This window comes from Aspergillus bombycis, assembly GCF_001792695.1.
Source record: "Aspergillus bombycis strain NRRL26010 chromosome Unknown contig00101, whole genome shotgun sequence".
In the NCBI taxonomy this organism is placed as follows: Eukaryota; Fungi; Ascomycota; class Eurotiomycetes; order Eurotiales; family Aspergillaceae; genus Aspergillus; species Aspergillus bombycis.
In genome coordinates this window covers 44,566-62,094 of record NW_019170103.1, presented here as the reverse complement: position 1 = coordinate 62,094, position 17,529 = coordinate 44,566, and the positions used below count along the sequence as shown (strand labels likewise).

The following is a 17,529-nucleotide window of genomic DNA, read 5'->3' as shown; positions in this document are numbered from 1 at the left end:
ACAAATACACCTATGACCTGACCGGTAATATCATGCTGTCGCCCGAATAACTTCAAGCTTTTTGTAAAGGTCACCCAGTCTAGACCATAAGACTTTTCGAACTGTTGCATGGCTTCTAAGCAATGAGGGCAGAATCTACTTGCTGTAAATATAATCCGAGATCGACAGATTGACATTGATACTAGCCTACTGCTAAAGACAAGGGGTTCATCACTAATAAAGACATGGGTGCCCTGGACAGCCCTGGCGACTGAGTCGAGACCCGGCATCCCAAAACAAGAGAAGGCAAAACAGGCAACACAGGCAAGTGCATATCATATCATATATAGATTAGATGATATATTCCATCAATCCGTTCGTCTTCGTCGGCATACCCAGCATAACACAACCTCCAATCCGATCGTTCATTGTCCCAAAATGGATGGTGAACGGCGGGACACTTCAGCATCGCCCGGGAAAAGCCAGCAGAACCGTCCTTTCCACGAGAACTGACAAGTTAAAACCTTTTCTTCATCTTGGATTTAGTTGTGTGAAGAAAAAAAGAAGAAAAGGAAGGGGGTCGGAATCGGAAAGTCCATAAAAAAATAAGCGAGCGGAGATGGAATAACTGTTAATACGATTACCGGAGATGCTAACCCGAAAAATGACTAGTGGGTTGCTTTCCGCGGGCAACGGCAATCACCGCGCGGTTAGTTGTCCGATGATAGGACAGCATACGGTGGTTCGTCCTCCATTACTTCTCATTAAATTCTGATCTATTCCCCCCCCCTCCCTTCTTTTTGTTCTATTGTAGACTCGTCGTGTCTATTGTAAGCAAGTACGACAGGAGATTCAAAATGCTGAGCCGCTGTGGTCGCCAGGCTTTGCGATTGGTCCCGCGCACGGGAAGCTCTTCCAGAGCTATCGCCATCACTACTACTCAACTCCGACCGGCTGCTCCCTTGCGCGCCTCCAGCTCAATTTCTCAGAGCCGGAGTGTGTCGTCCTCCAGTCGCGATGGACAGCAACATGTATGTGCCCCCTTTACTCTCAATCGCCCCTAGAAGTTTAAACAAACGCGCGCAGATGTGGTAAAGTCCCATGCTAACGTCATCTCCGCAGTTGCTCTCCGCACACCTCGAGGAGGAGGACCCCACAATCTACAATATTCTCCAGAAGGTTGATTTTCCCCATTGCGGAGTTGTCCCACTGCTGTGAATAGTAGTACTCATGTATACTTGCAGGAGAAAAAACGTCAAAAGCACTTCATCAACCTGATCCCTTCAGAGAACTTCACTTCACAGGCGGTCCTTGATGCCCTCGGCAGTGTGATGCAAAGTCAGTCCACCACTCCGACCTCTGTGCGCTACTCCCAACTAATCAGCTGCCAGACAAGTACTCAGAGGGTTATCCCGGTGCCAGATATTATGGAGGAAATGAGCATATTGATGAGTCAGAGAGGTTATGTCAACAGCGTGCATTGGAGACCTTCCGACTCAATCCAGAAGAATGGGGCGTGAATGTTCAACGTAAGCTTCCCCGGTTAGCGTGGAATCTTGGAGTCGTGGTTAATGGTTGAATAGCACTTTCCGGTTCCCCCGCCAACTTGTATGCCATCTCCGCCCTTCTCAACACGCATGACCGCCTGATGGGCCTCGACTTACCCCATGGTGGACACTTGTCACATGGTTACCAAACTCCCACCAAGAAGATCTCATTCATCTCGAAATATTTTGAGACCCTTCCTTACCGCCTTGATGAGTCCACTGGTCTCATTGATTATGACGCCCTCGAGAAGCAGGCGCTACTCTATCGTCCCAAGCTCATTATTGCCGGTACTTCGGCCTATAGCAGATTGATCGACTACCCTCGGATGCGCCAGATCGCAGACGCAGCTGGTGCATACCTCCTCAGCGACATGGCCCACATCTCTGGTTTGGTTGCTGCGGATGTACTTCCCTCGCCTTTCAGTCACTCTGATGTGGTGACAACGACTACTCACAAGTCCCTGCGTGGGCCCCGTGGTGCCATGATCTTCTACCGCAAGGGTGTCCGCCGGACGGACAAGAAGGGCAACCCGGAGATGTATGACTTAGAGAATCCCATCAATGCCTCCGTCTTCCCGGGCCATCAGGGCGGCCCTCATAACCACACCATTACCGCTCTAGCAGTTGCACTGAAGCAGGCTCAGTCGACCGAGTTCAAGTCTTACCAGGAGACCGTCTTAGCCAATGCCAAGGCATTGGCTGACCGCCTTGGCAGCCCTCTCAGCAATGGGGGTCTGGGTTACAACATTGTGTCCGGTGGAACGGATAATCACCTGGTCCTCGTGGATCTGAAGAACCGTGGGGTTGATGGAGCTCGTGTTGAACGTGTTCTAGAGCTCTGTGGTGTTGCTAGCAACAAGAACACCGTTCCGGGAGATCGGTCAGCCTTGAAGCCCGGTGGTCTCCGCTTGGGTACTCCTGCCATGACTACTCGTGGCTTCCAGCCCGAGGACTTCCGTCGTGTGGCCGATATCGTTGACCGTGCGGTCATCATCACCCAAAAACTGGACAAGGTTGCCAAGGAGAGCGCTGCGGCTAAGGGTGTTAAGAACCCGAACACCGTCAAGGCTTTCCTGGAATATGTTGGTGAGGGCGAGGAGATCTCAGAGATTGTGCTCCTGCGGCAGGAAGTCGAGGACTGGGTAGGAACGTTCAGCCTTCCTTGGAAGGACGAGTAACCGGCTTTTCTACGAAGAACTATGAAATAAGGCACTGATCGGGTTTAAATCAATTATCACGGGAGTTATATGAGCATTGACATTAACGTTTTCATTTTTCTATTTGATATCTGTATGTACCATGTACAAAAATTTATTCAAAGCCTCTTGAAACTTCGGTATGCTGTAGGATTGAATGCAGCGGAAACGTTAACCTGTCATGGGCAAGTGTCCCGGCTTGGCAGTCGCTATCTCCTTCCAGGTTGTGAATAACGTGGAGTTACTTCCGGCCATCGGTATGTAGGAGAGAACGATGTGAATATCCTTGTTAAGCGCAAGCGCTAGCTCAAAGTTTACCGATAAAAACCAATACCTTCGCCTCGCCCGACGACACCTGCAGCTTTCTCAGGCATTCTAGGCAAAGCAAACAGGCTCACGCCATGGAAATCAGCCAGGTACGGAGCCGTCCAACATCATTTTCCCCAATCCAATGCGGTAATACTCATTTCCTTAGCTGTACATATACCCCATTAAATCCCTTCGGGAAGTAGCCGTTCCCGAGGCTGTCCTCACCAGTACCGGCTTTCAGTATGACCGGCGTTTCATGCTGCTCAAGATCAACCAAGGCGAGGATGGTATCGAAACCCTCCAGAACATGCATGTACCGCATTTCCCCGAAATGAGTTTGTTTCTAACGGGCATCGTATTTCCAATCGAGGGTGAGAACAATGGAAAGATCATCGTGACATATCGCCCACCAGGCGTGACAGACAATGGTAATCTTCAGATTAAAACTTTGGAGATACCATTAGAACCAGACGTACAGGGGTTGGAAGAATTGACTGTTACAATGCATCAAAGCCCGACAAAGGGTTATCATATGGGCAGCAAATATAACGACTGGTTTAGCCAGTGTTTCGGGTATAAGGTGGTTCTTGTATACTTGGGCCCACATTGGAGGAGAGTCTTAGGGAGCTTCCCACCAGGGAAAAGTCAGGCACATCGTGAACAGGTGACTCCACTTGTTTCTAAACGGTCGGTGACCGTTTTGGCTCTTCTGAGCTTGCTTCTGAATATTAGTGTGCCACTTGGGCAGAGAGACATCACCTCATTCATTCTCTTTGTACTAGTGACTACAACTGTTGCTGTTCTCGTGGCTCTTGGTGCTAATAGATACGGATCTGGAGGCGGTAAAACGAAGGAAGAAAGGATCACATTTGCCGATACAGCACCATACCTCATGATATCAGAGACTTCGGTAGACAACGTGTCTTCCCGCTTGGCTGGTGAAAACGCGATGGACCTGAGAAAAGCCCGGCCAAACATTGTCATTTCGGGTGCTAGAACGGCTTTCGAGGAGGATTTCTGGGCGGAGCTGATGGTGGGAGAAAAAATCCGACTTCTGTTGACGGCGAATTGCATCCGATGCCAGAGTCTCAACGTTGACTATATGACAGGGAAAATGGGAACAGGAGACAGTGGCAACATTCTTAAAAAGCTGATGAAAGACCGAAGGGTAGACAAGGGCGCGAGATTCTCCCCTGTGTTTGGAAGATATGTGTTTCTAGACCGGGACTGCGAGAATGCCTCCATCCGGGTCGGAGAAGAGGTGACTGTATCTAGAAGGGTAGAGGAGCGGACAACATATGGTGAGCATAACATTCTATTTCTAAACTGGCTCCATTGGCATGTGTTTACTGATTATGTTCAGATTGGCCTGGCCTGACGAATTAAGTTGTGATTTACGTGTAGTCCTTCTCAGTCTAGCGTTTCGTGGCGGCTAAGGTTGATATATGGAACCTAAATTTCAGCGCGTATCAGCAGTTAGATTCGATATTCGACTTATCTTCCGTCATTATACATTGAATGATGAGTAGTAATCAGATCCAGTGACGATGCCAAGACATTTGGTATTGCATTATCAATCTCCTTAATCTTCAGCAACCATAGAGTTTTTCTTTACCTTTATCCATAACCGTGCAATCATAATGAGCGACTTCCCACCGTCGAATCTTCAGCCCCTTATCCGGGAGGTTTGTGAACTTCTCAAAGCGAAGAAGGAGACAATATCCGTTGCGGAGACGGTATGTGTCGTCATATTAGTCCCGTCGTCCTTCCTGGCTTGCTAACCTTCCAGGCCGCTGGCGGACTCATTTCAGCAAGCCTGCTCTCTGTTTCCGGAGCGTCAGCCATCTACAAAGGTGGATTGACTGTTAGTCTATCCGATGTTACCATCCTTTACATACAAAAAAATACACTGCAGTGTAAAGATTAACATGGCAATTAAGGTATACACCCTGGAATCTCGGATCGCCTTTGCCGGATGGACTCCAGCTCATCTGGAAACCTACAATGGCCCAACGCCCGCTATTGTGGCCCAAATGGCCGACCACGTTCGCCACACTCTCGGTTCCACCTATACGGTGAGTGAGAGTGGAACAGCCGGGCCGACCGGCGGGACGGCGAGGAATCGCACTCCGTAGGAATTCCATTAGTGATTTCAAGCAGAAGAGCATTAAGGCAAGGCTAATGACTCGCAGAGGCTACGTAGCTGTCGCAGTATCAACTGCGCATGGAACGTATACACGAGAAGTGGAGACGGGCAGTAACGATCGACAGAAAAACATGGTTACCTTTACTGAAGAGAGTTTAAAGTTGTTGAGGGATGTGCTGGTTGGGAAGGCGAATCTATAGACCACCGGGACACTTCCTGTGGTTTGTGTTTAAAGATAAAAAAAGACCGAATGGGACAATACTTGTTCTTTTTCTATCGCATGGGATTTGCGATCCATGGTTTAAACCTAAACGCACTTTAGCTGGTAACTTGGTCGTCATGTCGATAGCTTATACTCTCATATATGACATGGATTAACTTCATTCTAGCGTTTTTCTGGAACATGGAACTGAGTAGGTAATCTGTACGCTGGGATGCCTTATTTCTTGAGGTCATCCAAGTAATATTGTATCATACGGAGTAGTATCACAGCCCCAATGACGCACCTGAGCACCGCCACATTCCCCGTGACACCCCACCAATTGCCATTGTTGAGTCTGACTAAAGCACTTGAACGGCAATAGGTGGAATGCAGAGTGGAAAATAATACTAATCCAAGAACAGTTCAAACCTAATCTTACTGGTCACTGGTTCGTTGATTCTGCAGTCACGGTAAGACACTCATGGAAAAGATCTTTTTAAATCTTCTTTCACTCCCACTTCAAAGTATACTATACCCCTCCCAAATTCATTTTACAACCGGATTTTTTCTCTCACTCTATCAAGAATACCTCTGGTCATTTGTCTTGCCCAATACATCCCGGTGGCTTCGTGCTTTTCCTCGACCGGTTTCGTCATCTGCCGCCCACATCGAGCCGATCAGGCGCCCATATATTCCCGCTCCCTGTTAGGGTGTTCCCAGCCCACCAAGGGATTGGCACGATGGATACGACGATTCTTCGTCGTAAAGATACTACCAAGGGTCCTCCCTTGCGGATCTTATCGTTAGGTATGCTCTCGGTTCTAAAGAACCTTGGATATAGATCTTCTAGCTGACAGTTCAGATGGTGGCGGCGTCCGCGGCTACTCGATGCTCATCATCCTCCAGGAACTTATGTATCGCGTCTATGTCGAATGCGAAGGCAAGGCTCCTCGTCGCGATGAAATCCCCAAACCCTGCGACCACTTTGATCTCATTGTCGGCACCGGCACTGGCGGCTTGATAGCTCTCATGCTGGGCCGTTTACGGCTCGATCTCGAAACGTGCAAAGAAGTTTATGTGCGCATGACCCGTCGGGTTTTCGAAACGGATAAGACCTTTGCTGGAATTCCTTTCCGGTCAACCCTATTCAAAGCCTCGAGATTGGAGGATGCTATTCGTGAGTGTGTGCGTGAACACACCGTTTTCGAGGCGGAGGGAAATGACATGTCGCCCGGCGCTCGCACATCTTTTGCCAACACGCCATTCAGCCCCAACTCGATCCCCCAGCGTTCCGCTAGCCGCGCCAGTTTCAGCACCGTTGGTTCGCATTCTTCCAATCCCAGTCAGCGGGATTCGACATTCATCAATGGTCTACGCTGGGGAAATCCAAATGCGTTGTTGTACGACAATCGGGAGTATCGCACCAAAACGTAAACCTTCCTTCTCTTCTGCCTTGATTTTTCGTCCTCTCTTGTTGTATGTATTTTGGGCTAACATACGATGTCAACAGGGCGGTTACAGCATTGTATAAGGGCACTACGCGCAACGGATCCGCTGTATTCTTACGATCTTACGACTCCCGAAAAGAACCCCCTCCGGAGTTTAACTGTACAGTCTGGCAAGCTGGTCGGGCAACGTCAGCCACTGGGCTTGCTTTTAAACCAATTCAGATTGGACAACATGTCTTCATCGACGAAGGTACCGGCACCTATAACCCTGCACCGCAGGTCCTGGATGAAGCGACAGTCAATGAGTGGCCCGGTCGCGAAGTTGGAGTATTTATAAGCGTTGGTACAGGCAAACGTCCACCGGGTACGAATAATCGACAGCATGAATGGTGGGAGGACTTCTTTGGCGATGCGCTGGGTACATTTGCAGAGGCGCGCCGTCGGCTGATCGCTAAGATCGAGGGGTGTGAAGATATCCACAGGGACATGCTCCGAGAGCATTTGGCCAAGCGTAACGTGGTTAAGGATAACTACTACCGGCTGAACGTCGAAGTGGGTGTGGGGGAGTTTGGTATGAATGAATGGAACCGATTGGCGGACATCAGCACCAACACTCGTCGCTACCTCACCAAGCCTGAAGTGAAGAAGCAAATTCTCGATGCCGGTGTCAAGTTTGCTAGAATCGAGCGCATGCACCGTCGGGCGGCAGCGCATGCGGCAGCTGGAAATGATATGTCCAATTTCCAGGATGACAGTTCTATAACCCAGAGTCCAAGGCTGTCTGTGGTGCCGCCTCCAATTCCAGATGCGGTGGAATTACCCGCTGAGTTGCCAGGCGATTTTACCTTGCTGTCACCAGCAGGGCCGCCCCCTCTACCGATGAACGACGATGAACTCCCAGTTCATCCAATGTCGCAGGATGCAGTTTCGCCAACACCGGCGCGGGGTTCAGTCAGTGACCTGAGCGACATCAGCCGACCCGGCTCACAACAACACGGGTCTCCGCGACGAAGTACCGATCATGTGCATGATGGCATGCCGCCACCAGTACCTCCAAAGACCCCAATTCCGTACCCCAGCGAGTTGGGAGGAATTCCAATGCCTACTCCATTGGTAACCACAACGGGTCCTCTGGGGCATGGACCGAATGGGAAGATTCGACCTCCCTATCCAGTGGATGAGCATCCACCTGTGGTCAACAAGCAGCGAAAACCAAGTTACCACGTGCGATAAGTCTTCTTTCCAGTCCTTTTTTTTTTCCCTTGGCTTGTTCAATTTCAATGTCACGAAGTATCCGCATATTCTTGTTGGACGTCATGTGTAATGATTGGGGGGTTTTTTTTCTCTAGGTGCAGAGAGAGATTCATGATTTTCCTGGTGTTCTTTTTCTACATTTTCTTCTTTTTTTTTTTTTTTCAAGGAGCTTCCTTACGACTGCGGTTGTGGTTCAAGTGTGATGATGAGCAGCATTGTTATTATACCCTTTGAAGTTAATCTCAGATTGGATCCGGAGATTTAATGTTTAGCCAATGGTTCCCTGGGAGTTCTAGACTCCGGCTGGATTCTTCTTATCATGAATCATGACCGACGCATTCTACCTCGTATTTCAATGTAGTGAAAATAAAATGAAAATCACAGAGGGGGATGTGCTAAGTAGTTACTGTCCTTTATTTGTAAAGAATTGTCCAGTTCATTATAAAAAAGTAGGAAAAATAAAAATACAAAATCAAATTTTAAGAGGCGCCCGCCTTCAAGATTCGTCATTTTATCTTGTATATCGAATGGTAGTGGGTCACGCTTCTCTTCACCCGCACCCAGCCTCTCACTTTCCTCCTTGCTTCCTTTCCTTTCATACGTGGTTTTCTTATTTGTTCCCTGGGCTCTGCCTAATCTTTCGTCTTCTCGCTCCCGGAATTTTCATTGTTCTCTTGCCCCTTTCTTCATGCATGTCTTTAGAATTAACTCTGACACATTCCCCGGCGCCTATCAACCACACATTCCACACCTGCCCTCTATCTAACCTTCGAAGCGCCCAGTCAAAACCTTTATCGCCGCCACCACGAGTCACTTTCATGGAGTAGCAGTCGTTTCGCGCTGATTCTATTTTTATCGACTATTCATATATCTCGTCGTGTACATATTCCCTCAAAGCAGATAAAAAAACCACACTGCTGGCAGTGTTCATGCGCGCTTCCGTTACACATGGATTTCTCAACTCTTGAGGTTCGCTCCGATTCAGGGAGCGGTCGACCGGCTTCCTACAAAGCCATCGGTATTTCTTTAGCTGTCGCATCGGGTCTATTCATTGGTGTATCGTTCGTACTCAAGAAGACGGGTCTGCTGAGGGCCAATGTCAAATACAATGAGGAAGCCGGCGAGGGGTACGGATACCTGAAGAACTTCTACTGGTGGGCGGGTATGACGCTGATGATAATCGGAGAACTTTGCAACTTCGTCGCTTACGCCTTCGTTGATGCGATTCTGGTAACTCCGCTGGGTGCGCTGTCGGTTGTGGTGACGACGATCCTATCTGCTATCTTTCTCAAGGAACGGCTGAGTTTCGTCGGTAAGGTTGGCTGTTTTACCTGCATTCTCGGGTCTGTTATCATTGCGATGAATGCGCCTGAGCAGTCATCCGTAAGCAACATTCAGGAAATGCAGAAATATGTTATCACTCCCGGGTTTTTGTCGTACGCTGGCGTTATCATCGTGGGTAGCATCATCACGGCTGTGTGGGCTGGGCCTCGATACGGAAAGAAGAGCATGTTCGTCTACATTAGTATCTGCAGTTCTATTGGTGGGTTAAGCGTAGTCGCTACGCAGGGACTGGGCTCGGCCATTTTGGCACAGATCAACGGAGAATCGCAGTTCAAGCATTGGTTCCTCTACGTCTTGTTTGCGTTCGTCGTGGCGACTTTATTGACAGAAATCATTTATCTCAATGTTCGTCCCCACCCAATTTTCTCCTGTTGGCTTCGTCTTCTCTCTTGACATTTTACTAACGCTATCCAGAAAGCGTTGAACATCTTCAATGCCGCCCTAGTCACCCCCACCTATTACGTCTTTTTCACCAGCGCCACGATTATCACCTCAGCAATTCTCTTCCAAGGCTTCAAAGGGACCGGCATGCAGATCGCTACAGTCATCATGGGCTTTTTGCAGATCTGCGCTGGGGTCGTCCTCCTGCAGCTCTCTAAGTCCGCCAAAGACGTCCCCGACTCCGCTGTCTTCAAAGGCGACCTCGACCAGATTCGTGAGGTGGCCACACAGGAAGAACCAGAAACAGAGCCCAAGGCCGACTCTATCCGCGGCACAGCCGCTATTATTCGTAGGATATCGACACCCCGTCGTACGATGGAGGCAGAGGAGGCACGACGCTATTTAAGAGAACGACAAGAAGATAAGCTACACCCGCCTGCAGAGAACGAGATCATCGAATGGGATGGATTGCGCCGGCGCAAGACTGTCCTCGGTGAAGGACCAACGATGACCCGGAGTGCAACTCGCACGCCGTCAGTCAAGAGGCCGCTACCCCCATTGGGAATGTCCCGGTTTCCAGATGAATCAGAGCGTCCCGATACCAAACAAAGTAATCACTCTTTCTTAGATGAGATTCGAATGCGGTCACCGAGTCATTCGTGGCAGCCAATTCGAGACCATGACCCTAGTCAACCGGCGGCTTTAGCGCCTATGTCGTCAATCCATAGCAGAAAAGTCGACACAAGTTATCCCGGACCACCTCGAAGTGACACATCTCATTCTATAACATGGGCAGACGAACCCCCTGAACCTCCAGCACATGGTTCTAAACGCCAATTTTCATTCCATGCTTTCCACCGACCCAAGTTCGACGTGCCTAAGTCCCCTCGGGGCATCTTGCGGAAGGGCCATGAGCGTAAACCCACGGAAGAGGAACGTTTAGGGCTGGTCCGAGGAGACTCAAGGGAAGATACTGGTGAGAAACTGGATCGTACATATTCAAGTGATAGTATGGAGGACGAATTGCCATTAGGTGCACGTACATTTACTGCAGCGCCGCCATACGAAGAACATCACTTTCACCCAGTCGAGGCTAGCCCACAGCGATCGTCCCGGCTTGTACGGAACCCCCTGCCGCCATTGCCAGACGAACCGCCTCTAGAGCCCTACACCCAGGTCGAGCTTGGTTTGCCTAGCTACCGCCGCATGTCTGACGCAAGCGCAGGGTCGCTATCGTCGGGCCCAAGCAGAGGTTGGGAACAGGGAGGATGGCGACGGCCTTCGAACGATGGCGAGACAAGGGGTGGGCCAAGGGGCGCTCCTATGTAGACATGCTTGTATGATAATGATAACGATGTATATATAACATAACGACTTGATTCATGAGGGTATCACAGTGCATAGACCTTGAAAACTTCAGAAACCATATCAGATCCCAGTAAAAGACAGAACACTCCTTTGCCCCTTTGGCATGATATCCATTGCAAACCTAGCCTCAGACAACCGCTTCCCAGCCTCGATACTCTCCAGAGCCCTATGTATTATAGTCAGCATCCGCAACCCCCACGACGACCCACGTCAAAATCCGGGAAAAAAATACCATTCAACGAAAACGACCTTGATCCCTTTCCACCCACCCCGCGAGATCTCCTTCTGTAACTTCGAAGCCGCAAGTCCCCCACCGGCACCCATCCCACGCCCCGTATTAGGCTTCGCAACAATAACATGGGAGACCTTCCTCGAAAGCGACAGCGAAATGGCAGCACCATGCATTGTAAGGAGCCGTTTCAAATAGTGATCCGAGACAGTCGATGGTAAGTGCTGTTAATAAAAACCGTAAGGCCCTTAAAAACCAGCGGTACTTCCTTGACCTCGGTCGATAATGACGACAACGACGACGACGACGACGACAACTGATCCAAAGAACCTGGCGACGCATTCACCACCAACCCGGCAACTTTCGAACCCTTCAACAACTTCGAATCCCGATCCTTTCCGGAGTCAGACACATCCCTCGACCGCTTCCCCACGCGCATCATGGACCGGATATCCCGCTGTCCTGCTGCATCATCCCTTGATTCCTCTGCGCGACTCGTATAAGACCATACCCACTCCCCTTTCTCTGCTTTGTTGCGATGCGATGTACCATCCCTCGGGGAATCGGTACAGTCGCCCGACGCGGAACTGAACTGTTGAGCCAGCTTCTCTTCTCTTGTTCGACGCCATGCGGTCCCTGTCGATGAATCGGCCCGTTGGTGGCCCGTGGCGCTGCTATTCCAGGGGTCGAAGATGAGGTGGTTTTGGGGGGTTGGGGTTGGTTTTTTGGATGGGGGTTGATTTGTGTTGGACATTTTCTTTGATTTTTTTTTGTTTCTTTTTCTGGCTTTGTTATGGATGAGGTTTTGTGTCCCTGGATGTTGTACGTTTCGTTGGAAGATAAAAAGTCCTGGTTGATTATACCCATGGTTCGGTGTTGATGTTTTGCTGTTTTCGGCTAGCTTTGCTTCGCTTCGGGTTTGGTATGCGGCTTAGTGGGGTTGGAATCGCTCTGGAATTTAGACGTTGAAATAATGGCATTCGCGTCTTGGCGGGACTAATCGTAGATAGATGTGATCTATGGGCGTATATACATGTAGAAGAGGGAATAAAAAAGAAAAGAAAAAAAAAATCACCACACATCCTCCTGCCACTTGTTCCGCCTCTTCATTCTCGTCCTCCATTCATTCGCCTCATCCTGACCCTTCACGCTCATCACTCCCGCAACCGCCTTCTCGACCTCCCTTGCCATCTCGGCCTTTCCACAGATGTAAAAGTTGGCTCCCTCATCGATCAATCTGTAAACATCATCTCCCACCTCGGGGATCTTATCTTGGACGTATTGTTTTTTGCCCTCACGCGAGTAGGCGGTGACGATGCGCAACTTCTCTCCTAGCGCCCTCCTCATCTCTTCCAGCTCATCCCGGTAGATGAAGTCCTCATCCGGCCTCCGGCATCCGAAGATAAGCAGCATCTCGCCAACTTCCTTTCCGATCTGCTGGAGCTGTCGACGCTCGGCGATGAATGCCCGGAACGGCGCCAGACCTGTGCCTGCCGCAACCATGATAAGCGGGCACTTAGCCAGGTGGGGAGCTTGAATTTGCTTTTACGGAGGTGCGAGAGCAGCTTTCCGCCTTGTAGGGAATCGCTTGGTCCGTTGAGGTGGTATGTGAGTCCTTCTGGGTGAGGAGCCGAGCGGAGGTTCTCCGAGACAGCGAGGAGGTAGTTGGACGTAATGCCGTGGATCAGCTCGTCTCCATTCTCGGGAACGGGGGTAGTCGAGACGACGACTGTGATGGAGGCCTTGCGCGGGGAAATTACACTGCTTGATGAGATAGAGTAGTATCGTGGTTGCATGAGAGGGAGTGTTTCGACAAGGTATGACAAGGGGATGTTCCATGTGTCAGTGCTGGCTTGATGCAGCAGTCGGCCGAGGTTAACATGGTTCTTGTTAATAAATGCAGCATAGCTGGCCTTATCCTGACCGAGTTGTTGGAGATATGCTTTTGCTTCCGGGGTCGGGGCGAACTGTGCCAGTCCCAGGATATTGTCCCGATTTACGGGACCGCAGATCTCGAGATAGTAGCGGAGGAGGGTTGCGACGGTGGTTGGGGATGGAATCTTCACTTTCGTGGCGGTGTCAAGCGACTTGATACTGATAGGCACGTCACGACGCGATGAGAGACCCAGGGCCTGGAGGAGACGCTCCACCTCGGAGTCAGGGTTTCCGGGCCAGATGGCAAGATGATCACCAGTTTTATATGTGAACTCCGGTTGGCTGGTGAGATCCAGATCTATGTGAAGACAGTGTCGGTCGGAGGAGTTAAACAGCTCCCGAGATGCAGAGATGGCCAAAGGCCGGATGGACGAGCACTGAGCCTTAAGGGAGCCTGCGTCCGGCTCTCCATGGTGCAGGTCAATTGGCTCCAGGGATTCGTCCTCTTGTACAGATAAGGTGGGCATGTATTGAACCTCATGCTCCTGGAAACCCAGACCCTTCAGTACGGCAAACAGGCTCTCCTTCCAGGTCATAAAGTCCTCCTGAGTAGCACCTTCAGCATCATCGGCCTTTCCGACCGGCATCACTGCTGTCGCACCTAGTTTATCCAGCGCCTCCGCCACGACGTCGACGACACGGTTATAGTATTTATAGTTTCTGTTTCCCAGACCGAAGGCAAAGTACCTTACAGACGACAACAGCTGCCCTTGGTCCTTAGTCTTGTTGACCCAATCCCATAACTCCGCCGTGTTATCACTGGGATCTCCCTCGCCATAGGTGGAGAGAAGGAACCCGACCAGCTTTGAATGTGGAACCTCAGCGATCGTCTCGGGGTCATAATCGGACAGGTCTGCTGTCATGGCACTGAGGCCAAACCGCAAGGAGATCTCTCTCGCCAAGCGGTTGGCGAACCCCTCAGCGGTGCCAGACTGGGAGCCCCAGAAGACGACCATGTCTTTGTTGGACTCTTCCAATTTCTTGGCGATGTTTCGGGTTTCTTTTGTGGCGGAGCCGGCGGCCCCTCCATCCTTGAGCTGTGGTCGTTCGTACACGAGATGTTGGTATGGATCCGGCTGGTCCCAGAGGTAGCCCCGAGAGAGATATGTGGTAGCTGCCACGGAGAAGATGGCTAGGGCTGAGTAGTCGGCAATACCGGTAGGAGTGAGTGTTTTCGAGAGCTCTTGGAGAGCCTCGGGGGGGATGTTGAGGGGCAGAGGCCACGGGGGCGTCATGGTGTGACTGTGATGTGACTGTAGAGCAATTGATGGAAGATAAAAAATTCAGTAGGTTTTGATAGTCATGAGAGTCCACCGGAGGGGAAATGAGGGAGTGATGGAAGGTTGGATCTTATATACATTGCAAGCAGGTACAGAAAGGGTAGATGGTGCAAAACTACCCAAATAGGGAAAAGCGACAAGACTCGGAAGCCACATCCCTAATCGAGACCCTCGGTCTTTGAGCATCTTTATTTGTTTATTTTTTTTTTGGCTCCACTGCTCATGAGGGACGGGCGACATTTCTCGATCCAGCAAATCCACGTTCAAACAGAGTTCATCGCGAGGGCCTCGACATCTGGGGAAACGTGGAGAAACTCGAATTAAGTTATGATATGATATCAAAATTGCGGAGGTGTGCCAGAAGAGAAAAGCAAAAAAGAAGAAAGGAAGGGGAAAGATTCCCTTGCGGGGAATCTTTCTTCTTCAAGCGGACGTTGATCTTTAGGGTTATTTTAAGCACTTTCAAATCACGCACGGGGCAGAAAGTGGCCAAAAGGAAAGTGGATCAAAAAGCCAAGCTGATATGCGCTGGCCAACACGCGGGGGACTTGATGCCTTGATACTACGTACTAGTAGTCATGTCGCGGAATCCATTGACGATCGGAACTCAATCAATGGTCGCATATCCAGCGACATCCTGATATTGAGTCGAGATCTTGGATTCCCTCAGGGAAATATACAGATGGTGATCAATATTACCTACAGAAAACCCCAACGCTCGTGGTATCTTGTTCGCTATACCCCGGAGAATATAGGACATCCAGAGTGAAAAGTTCATTCCCGGCCTGTCTACTGTAGTATCTAGCAATAAACCAGACTTGCCCAGGCTGTAGATTGAAAATATATACCGGAACTGGCTACTGGCCAATGCCGGATATCTCACATCCATCCAAGATGACTCTACCAATCTATAATCGAAAGCTATATCTACGTTCCATGTCCATCAACGCAACAAGAGGATATAATATATTTATACGCTGTAAAGTCTATACCAGGATAAGAAAGCCCAAATGGCGCAAGGTGGAAAAAAAAGGTGATAGGAAGAAAGGAAATCGTGAATATTTTAGACTGTTCATGCCTCCTGCAAATTGCGTCTCCACACCTTCACCGGCATATCTCCCAAGATCAGATTCATGGTCTCCAACCGTTTCAACTCCCATCCGGGGTAGGGCAGTGCAAAATCGTACCGATGCACCAGCGTAGCCAAGATCTTAGTCTGCTCTAGATAAGAGATGTTCCGACCAATGCAGGATCTCGCACCCGCCGAGAACGCAATCAAGTATGGTTGAAGAGCCTTGCCTTCTTCCCCGAGCCATCGTTCAGGAATGTATTGGTCTGCCTTGGGGAAGACGCTCTCATCACGGTGTGCTACATATGCGGACATGCTAACCGACGTGTTTCCAGGAACCCATTCACCCAAGATCTCCATACCCTCTGGCGGAGTTTCGCGAGGAAGCCCATGCGAGGTTGGTGGGAAGATGCGAAGAGATTCATCTAAGCATGCACGGAGATACGGGAGGTGCTTCACTTTATCGTAGGGGGCGACAATCTCGTCCGCGTCCAGCACGGCATCGATCTCCTCTTGAAGCTTTTTCAAACTCTGAGGGTTCCGAAGGAGCTGATACATGACGTTTGCGATGGCGATAGCGGTTGTAACACTGCCGGCATTCATCATAATGTTCATCTCAGCCACGATCTCACCCCATTCCAAGTTGTTGGCTCGGCCGTTCTTGTCTTCCATCATCGCCTGGAAAAAGTCTTCGAGCTTCTCACCTGCCTCATACCGACGCAGGCGGTTCATTGACCGACGCCACACGATGTTCTCCCAATTGTCTGATGAAGTCTGCATCCGATTGAAGAATGGTATCACGTTGACCATCTTGTTGAGGGCCGGGTACCATTCATAGTTCCACAGAATGAGTGACTGCTTGCGAGCAGTGGGGTAAAGGGCCTGACGGAGGTTGACCTCATATGTGGAACCGTCCTTTCTCTCGGCAATACAAACATCACTCCCCGAATCCAGGAAGCCAAGCTTCTCCGAGAGTCCGATATCAGCGATCGCATCGAGAGTGAAGAAGTTGGTCCAAGCTCGGAAGTCCACTGTAAGGTCTTTCGGATCCGGTGCCACCTTGCCCGCTGCCACAGCAGCGGAGGGTGGTGCCGTGCATATTGTGTCGAAATGTGCGACAACTTTCTCGACTTTATCACTGACTTTGTGTTCCCATGTCTCCAAGTTCTTAAGCGCATATGCGGATGAGAGGACCTTACGCTTCCGTGCGTGGTCAGGCTTGTCGACCACATCAGCAAGATGGTAGTGCGTGCCAGCCGTCACAATATAGGAGGGATCCTTGATGCACCTGGTGTTGTGTCCATAGATGTCCTTGATAGCACGTACATCACCGTACGATAGCATATTAGGTCCGGTTCGAATGACGGGTTTGGTTCTGTGTAGTTCCTGAAGCTCTTTCGAGCGGAAGCCTCTGGATGCTAAGATCATGAAAGGTACCGCAGACATCCCAGAGAATGGGTTCAGGTTGGGATATTTTCGAAGCCCTAGTGATGTCAACAGGATGTCTCAAGGGATAGTAGGAGGGGGGGGGCTTGTCAAACACATACCCTTGGGGTCCCGCACATACTCTACCCATGGAAAGACGACAAAATACAGAAGGGAAAACAGCCCCAGCGCAAGCGCATACGGGGCGATAGATAGAGCGGACCACATATTGGGTTTGATGGTCTATCCCTCAAGACGAGTAGACAATATGAGATGGAAATGAAGAGAGAAGGTGAGAAGAATGTTTTCCTGCTTGTCCAGCCATTGTGATACACGAAGCCAGATACTTATATCCAACGACAACCAAGGAATCAGAGACAATGGAGTCGTGGAGCGCCTCTGGCGATCGTAAATTGT

The 17,529-nt window shown here is 50.0% G+C and overlaps 8 protein-coding genes across 8 annotated transcripts; 5 read left to right on the top strand and 3 right to left on the bottom strand.

Moving 5' to 3' along the window:
* Positions 1-836: 836 nt before the first annotated feature.
* ABOM_010154 (serine hydroxymethyltransferase) lies at positions 837-2,704 on the top strand (the record flags this gene model as incomplete). The annotated part of the gene is made up of 5 exons (XM_022537282.1): positions 837-1,010; positions 1,102-1,158; positions 1,224-1,317; positions 1,371-1,508; positions 1,563-2,704. 5 exons carry the CDS (start codon positions 837-839, stop codon positions 2,702-2,704), a joined length of 1,605 nt encoding a protein of 534 aa, XP_022385599.1.
* Positions 2,705-3,123: 419 nt separating this feature from the next.
* Positions 3,124-4,417, top strand: ABOM_010153 (MOSC domain protein; the record flags this gene model as incomplete). Its single annotated transcript, XM_022537281.1, has 3 exons — positions 3,124-3,138; positions 3,198-4,332; positions 4,395-4,417. The coding sequence occupies 3 exons, from the start codon at positions 3,124-3,126 to the stop codon at positions 4,415-4,417; spliced, it is 1,173 nt and encodes a 390-aa protein (XP_022385598.1).
* Positions 4,418-4,671: 254 nt separating this feature from the next.
* ABOM_010152 (CinA family protein) lies at positions 4,672-5,377 on the top strand (the record flags this gene model as incomplete). The annotated part of the gene is made up of 4 exons (XM_022537280.1): positions 4,672-4,767; positions 4,821-4,895; positions 4,954-5,162; positions 5,224-5,377. 4 exons carry the CDS (start codon positions 4,672-4,674, stop codon positions 5,375-5,377), a joined length of 534 nt encoding a protein of 177 aa, XP_022385597.1.
* Positions 5,378-6,119: 742 nt separating this feature from the next.
* Positions 6,120-8,060, top strand: ABOM_010151 (putative Patatin-like serine hydrolase; the record flags this gene model as incomplete). Its single annotated transcript, XM_022537279.1, has 3 exons — positions 6,120-6,186; positions 6,242-6,809; positions 6,890-8,060. 3 exons carry the CDS (start codon positions 6,120-6,122, stop codon positions 8,058-8,060), a joined length of 1,806 nt encoding a protein of 601 aa, XP_022385596.1.
* Positions 8,061-9,029: 969 nt separating this feature from the next.
* ABOM_010150 (DUF803 domain membrane protein) lies at positions 9,030-11,135 on the top strand (the record flags this gene model as incomplete). The annotated part of the gene is made up of 2 exons (XM_022537278.1): positions 9,030-9,770; positions 9,840-11,135. 2 exons carry the CDS (start codon positions 9,030-9,032, stop codon positions 11,133-11,135), a joined length of 2,037 nt encoding a protein of 678 aa, XP_022385595.1.
* A 99-nt stretch (positions 11,136-11,234) lies between these two features.
* Positions 11,235-12,157, bottom strand: ABOM_010149 (uncharacterized protein; the record flags this gene model as incomplete). Its single annotated transcript, XM_022537277.1, has 3 exons — positions 11,235-11,340; positions 11,407-11,627; positions 11,669-12,157. The coding sequence occupies 3 exons, from the start codon at positions 12,155-12,157 to the stop codon at positions 11,235-11,237; spliced, it is 816 nt and encodes a 271-aa protein (XP_022385572.1).
* A 317-nt stretch (positions 12,158-12,474) lies between these two features.
* ABOM_010148 (NADPH cytochrome P450 oxidoreductase family protein) lies at positions 12,475-14,573 on the bottom strand (the record flags this gene model as incomplete). Its single annotated transcript, XM_022537276.1, has 2 exons — positions 12,475-12,893; positions 12,953-14,573. The coding sequence occupies 2 exons, from the start codon at positions 14,571-14,573 to the stop codon at positions 12,475-12,477; spliced, it is 2,040 nt and encodes a 679-aa protein (XP_022385573.1).
* Positions 14,574-15,690: 1,117 nt separating this feature from the next.
* Positions 15,691-17,340, bottom strand: ABOM_010147 (cytochrome P450; the record flags this gene model as incomplete). Its single annotated transcript, XM_022537275.1, has 2 exons — positions 15,691-17,171; positions 17,235-17,340. The coding sequence occupies 2 exons, from the start codon at positions 17,338-17,340 to the stop codon at positions 15,691-15,693; spliced, it is 1,587 nt and encodes a 528-aa protein (XP_022385578.1).
* Between the last annotated feature and the right edge of the window lie 189 nt (positions 17,341-17,529).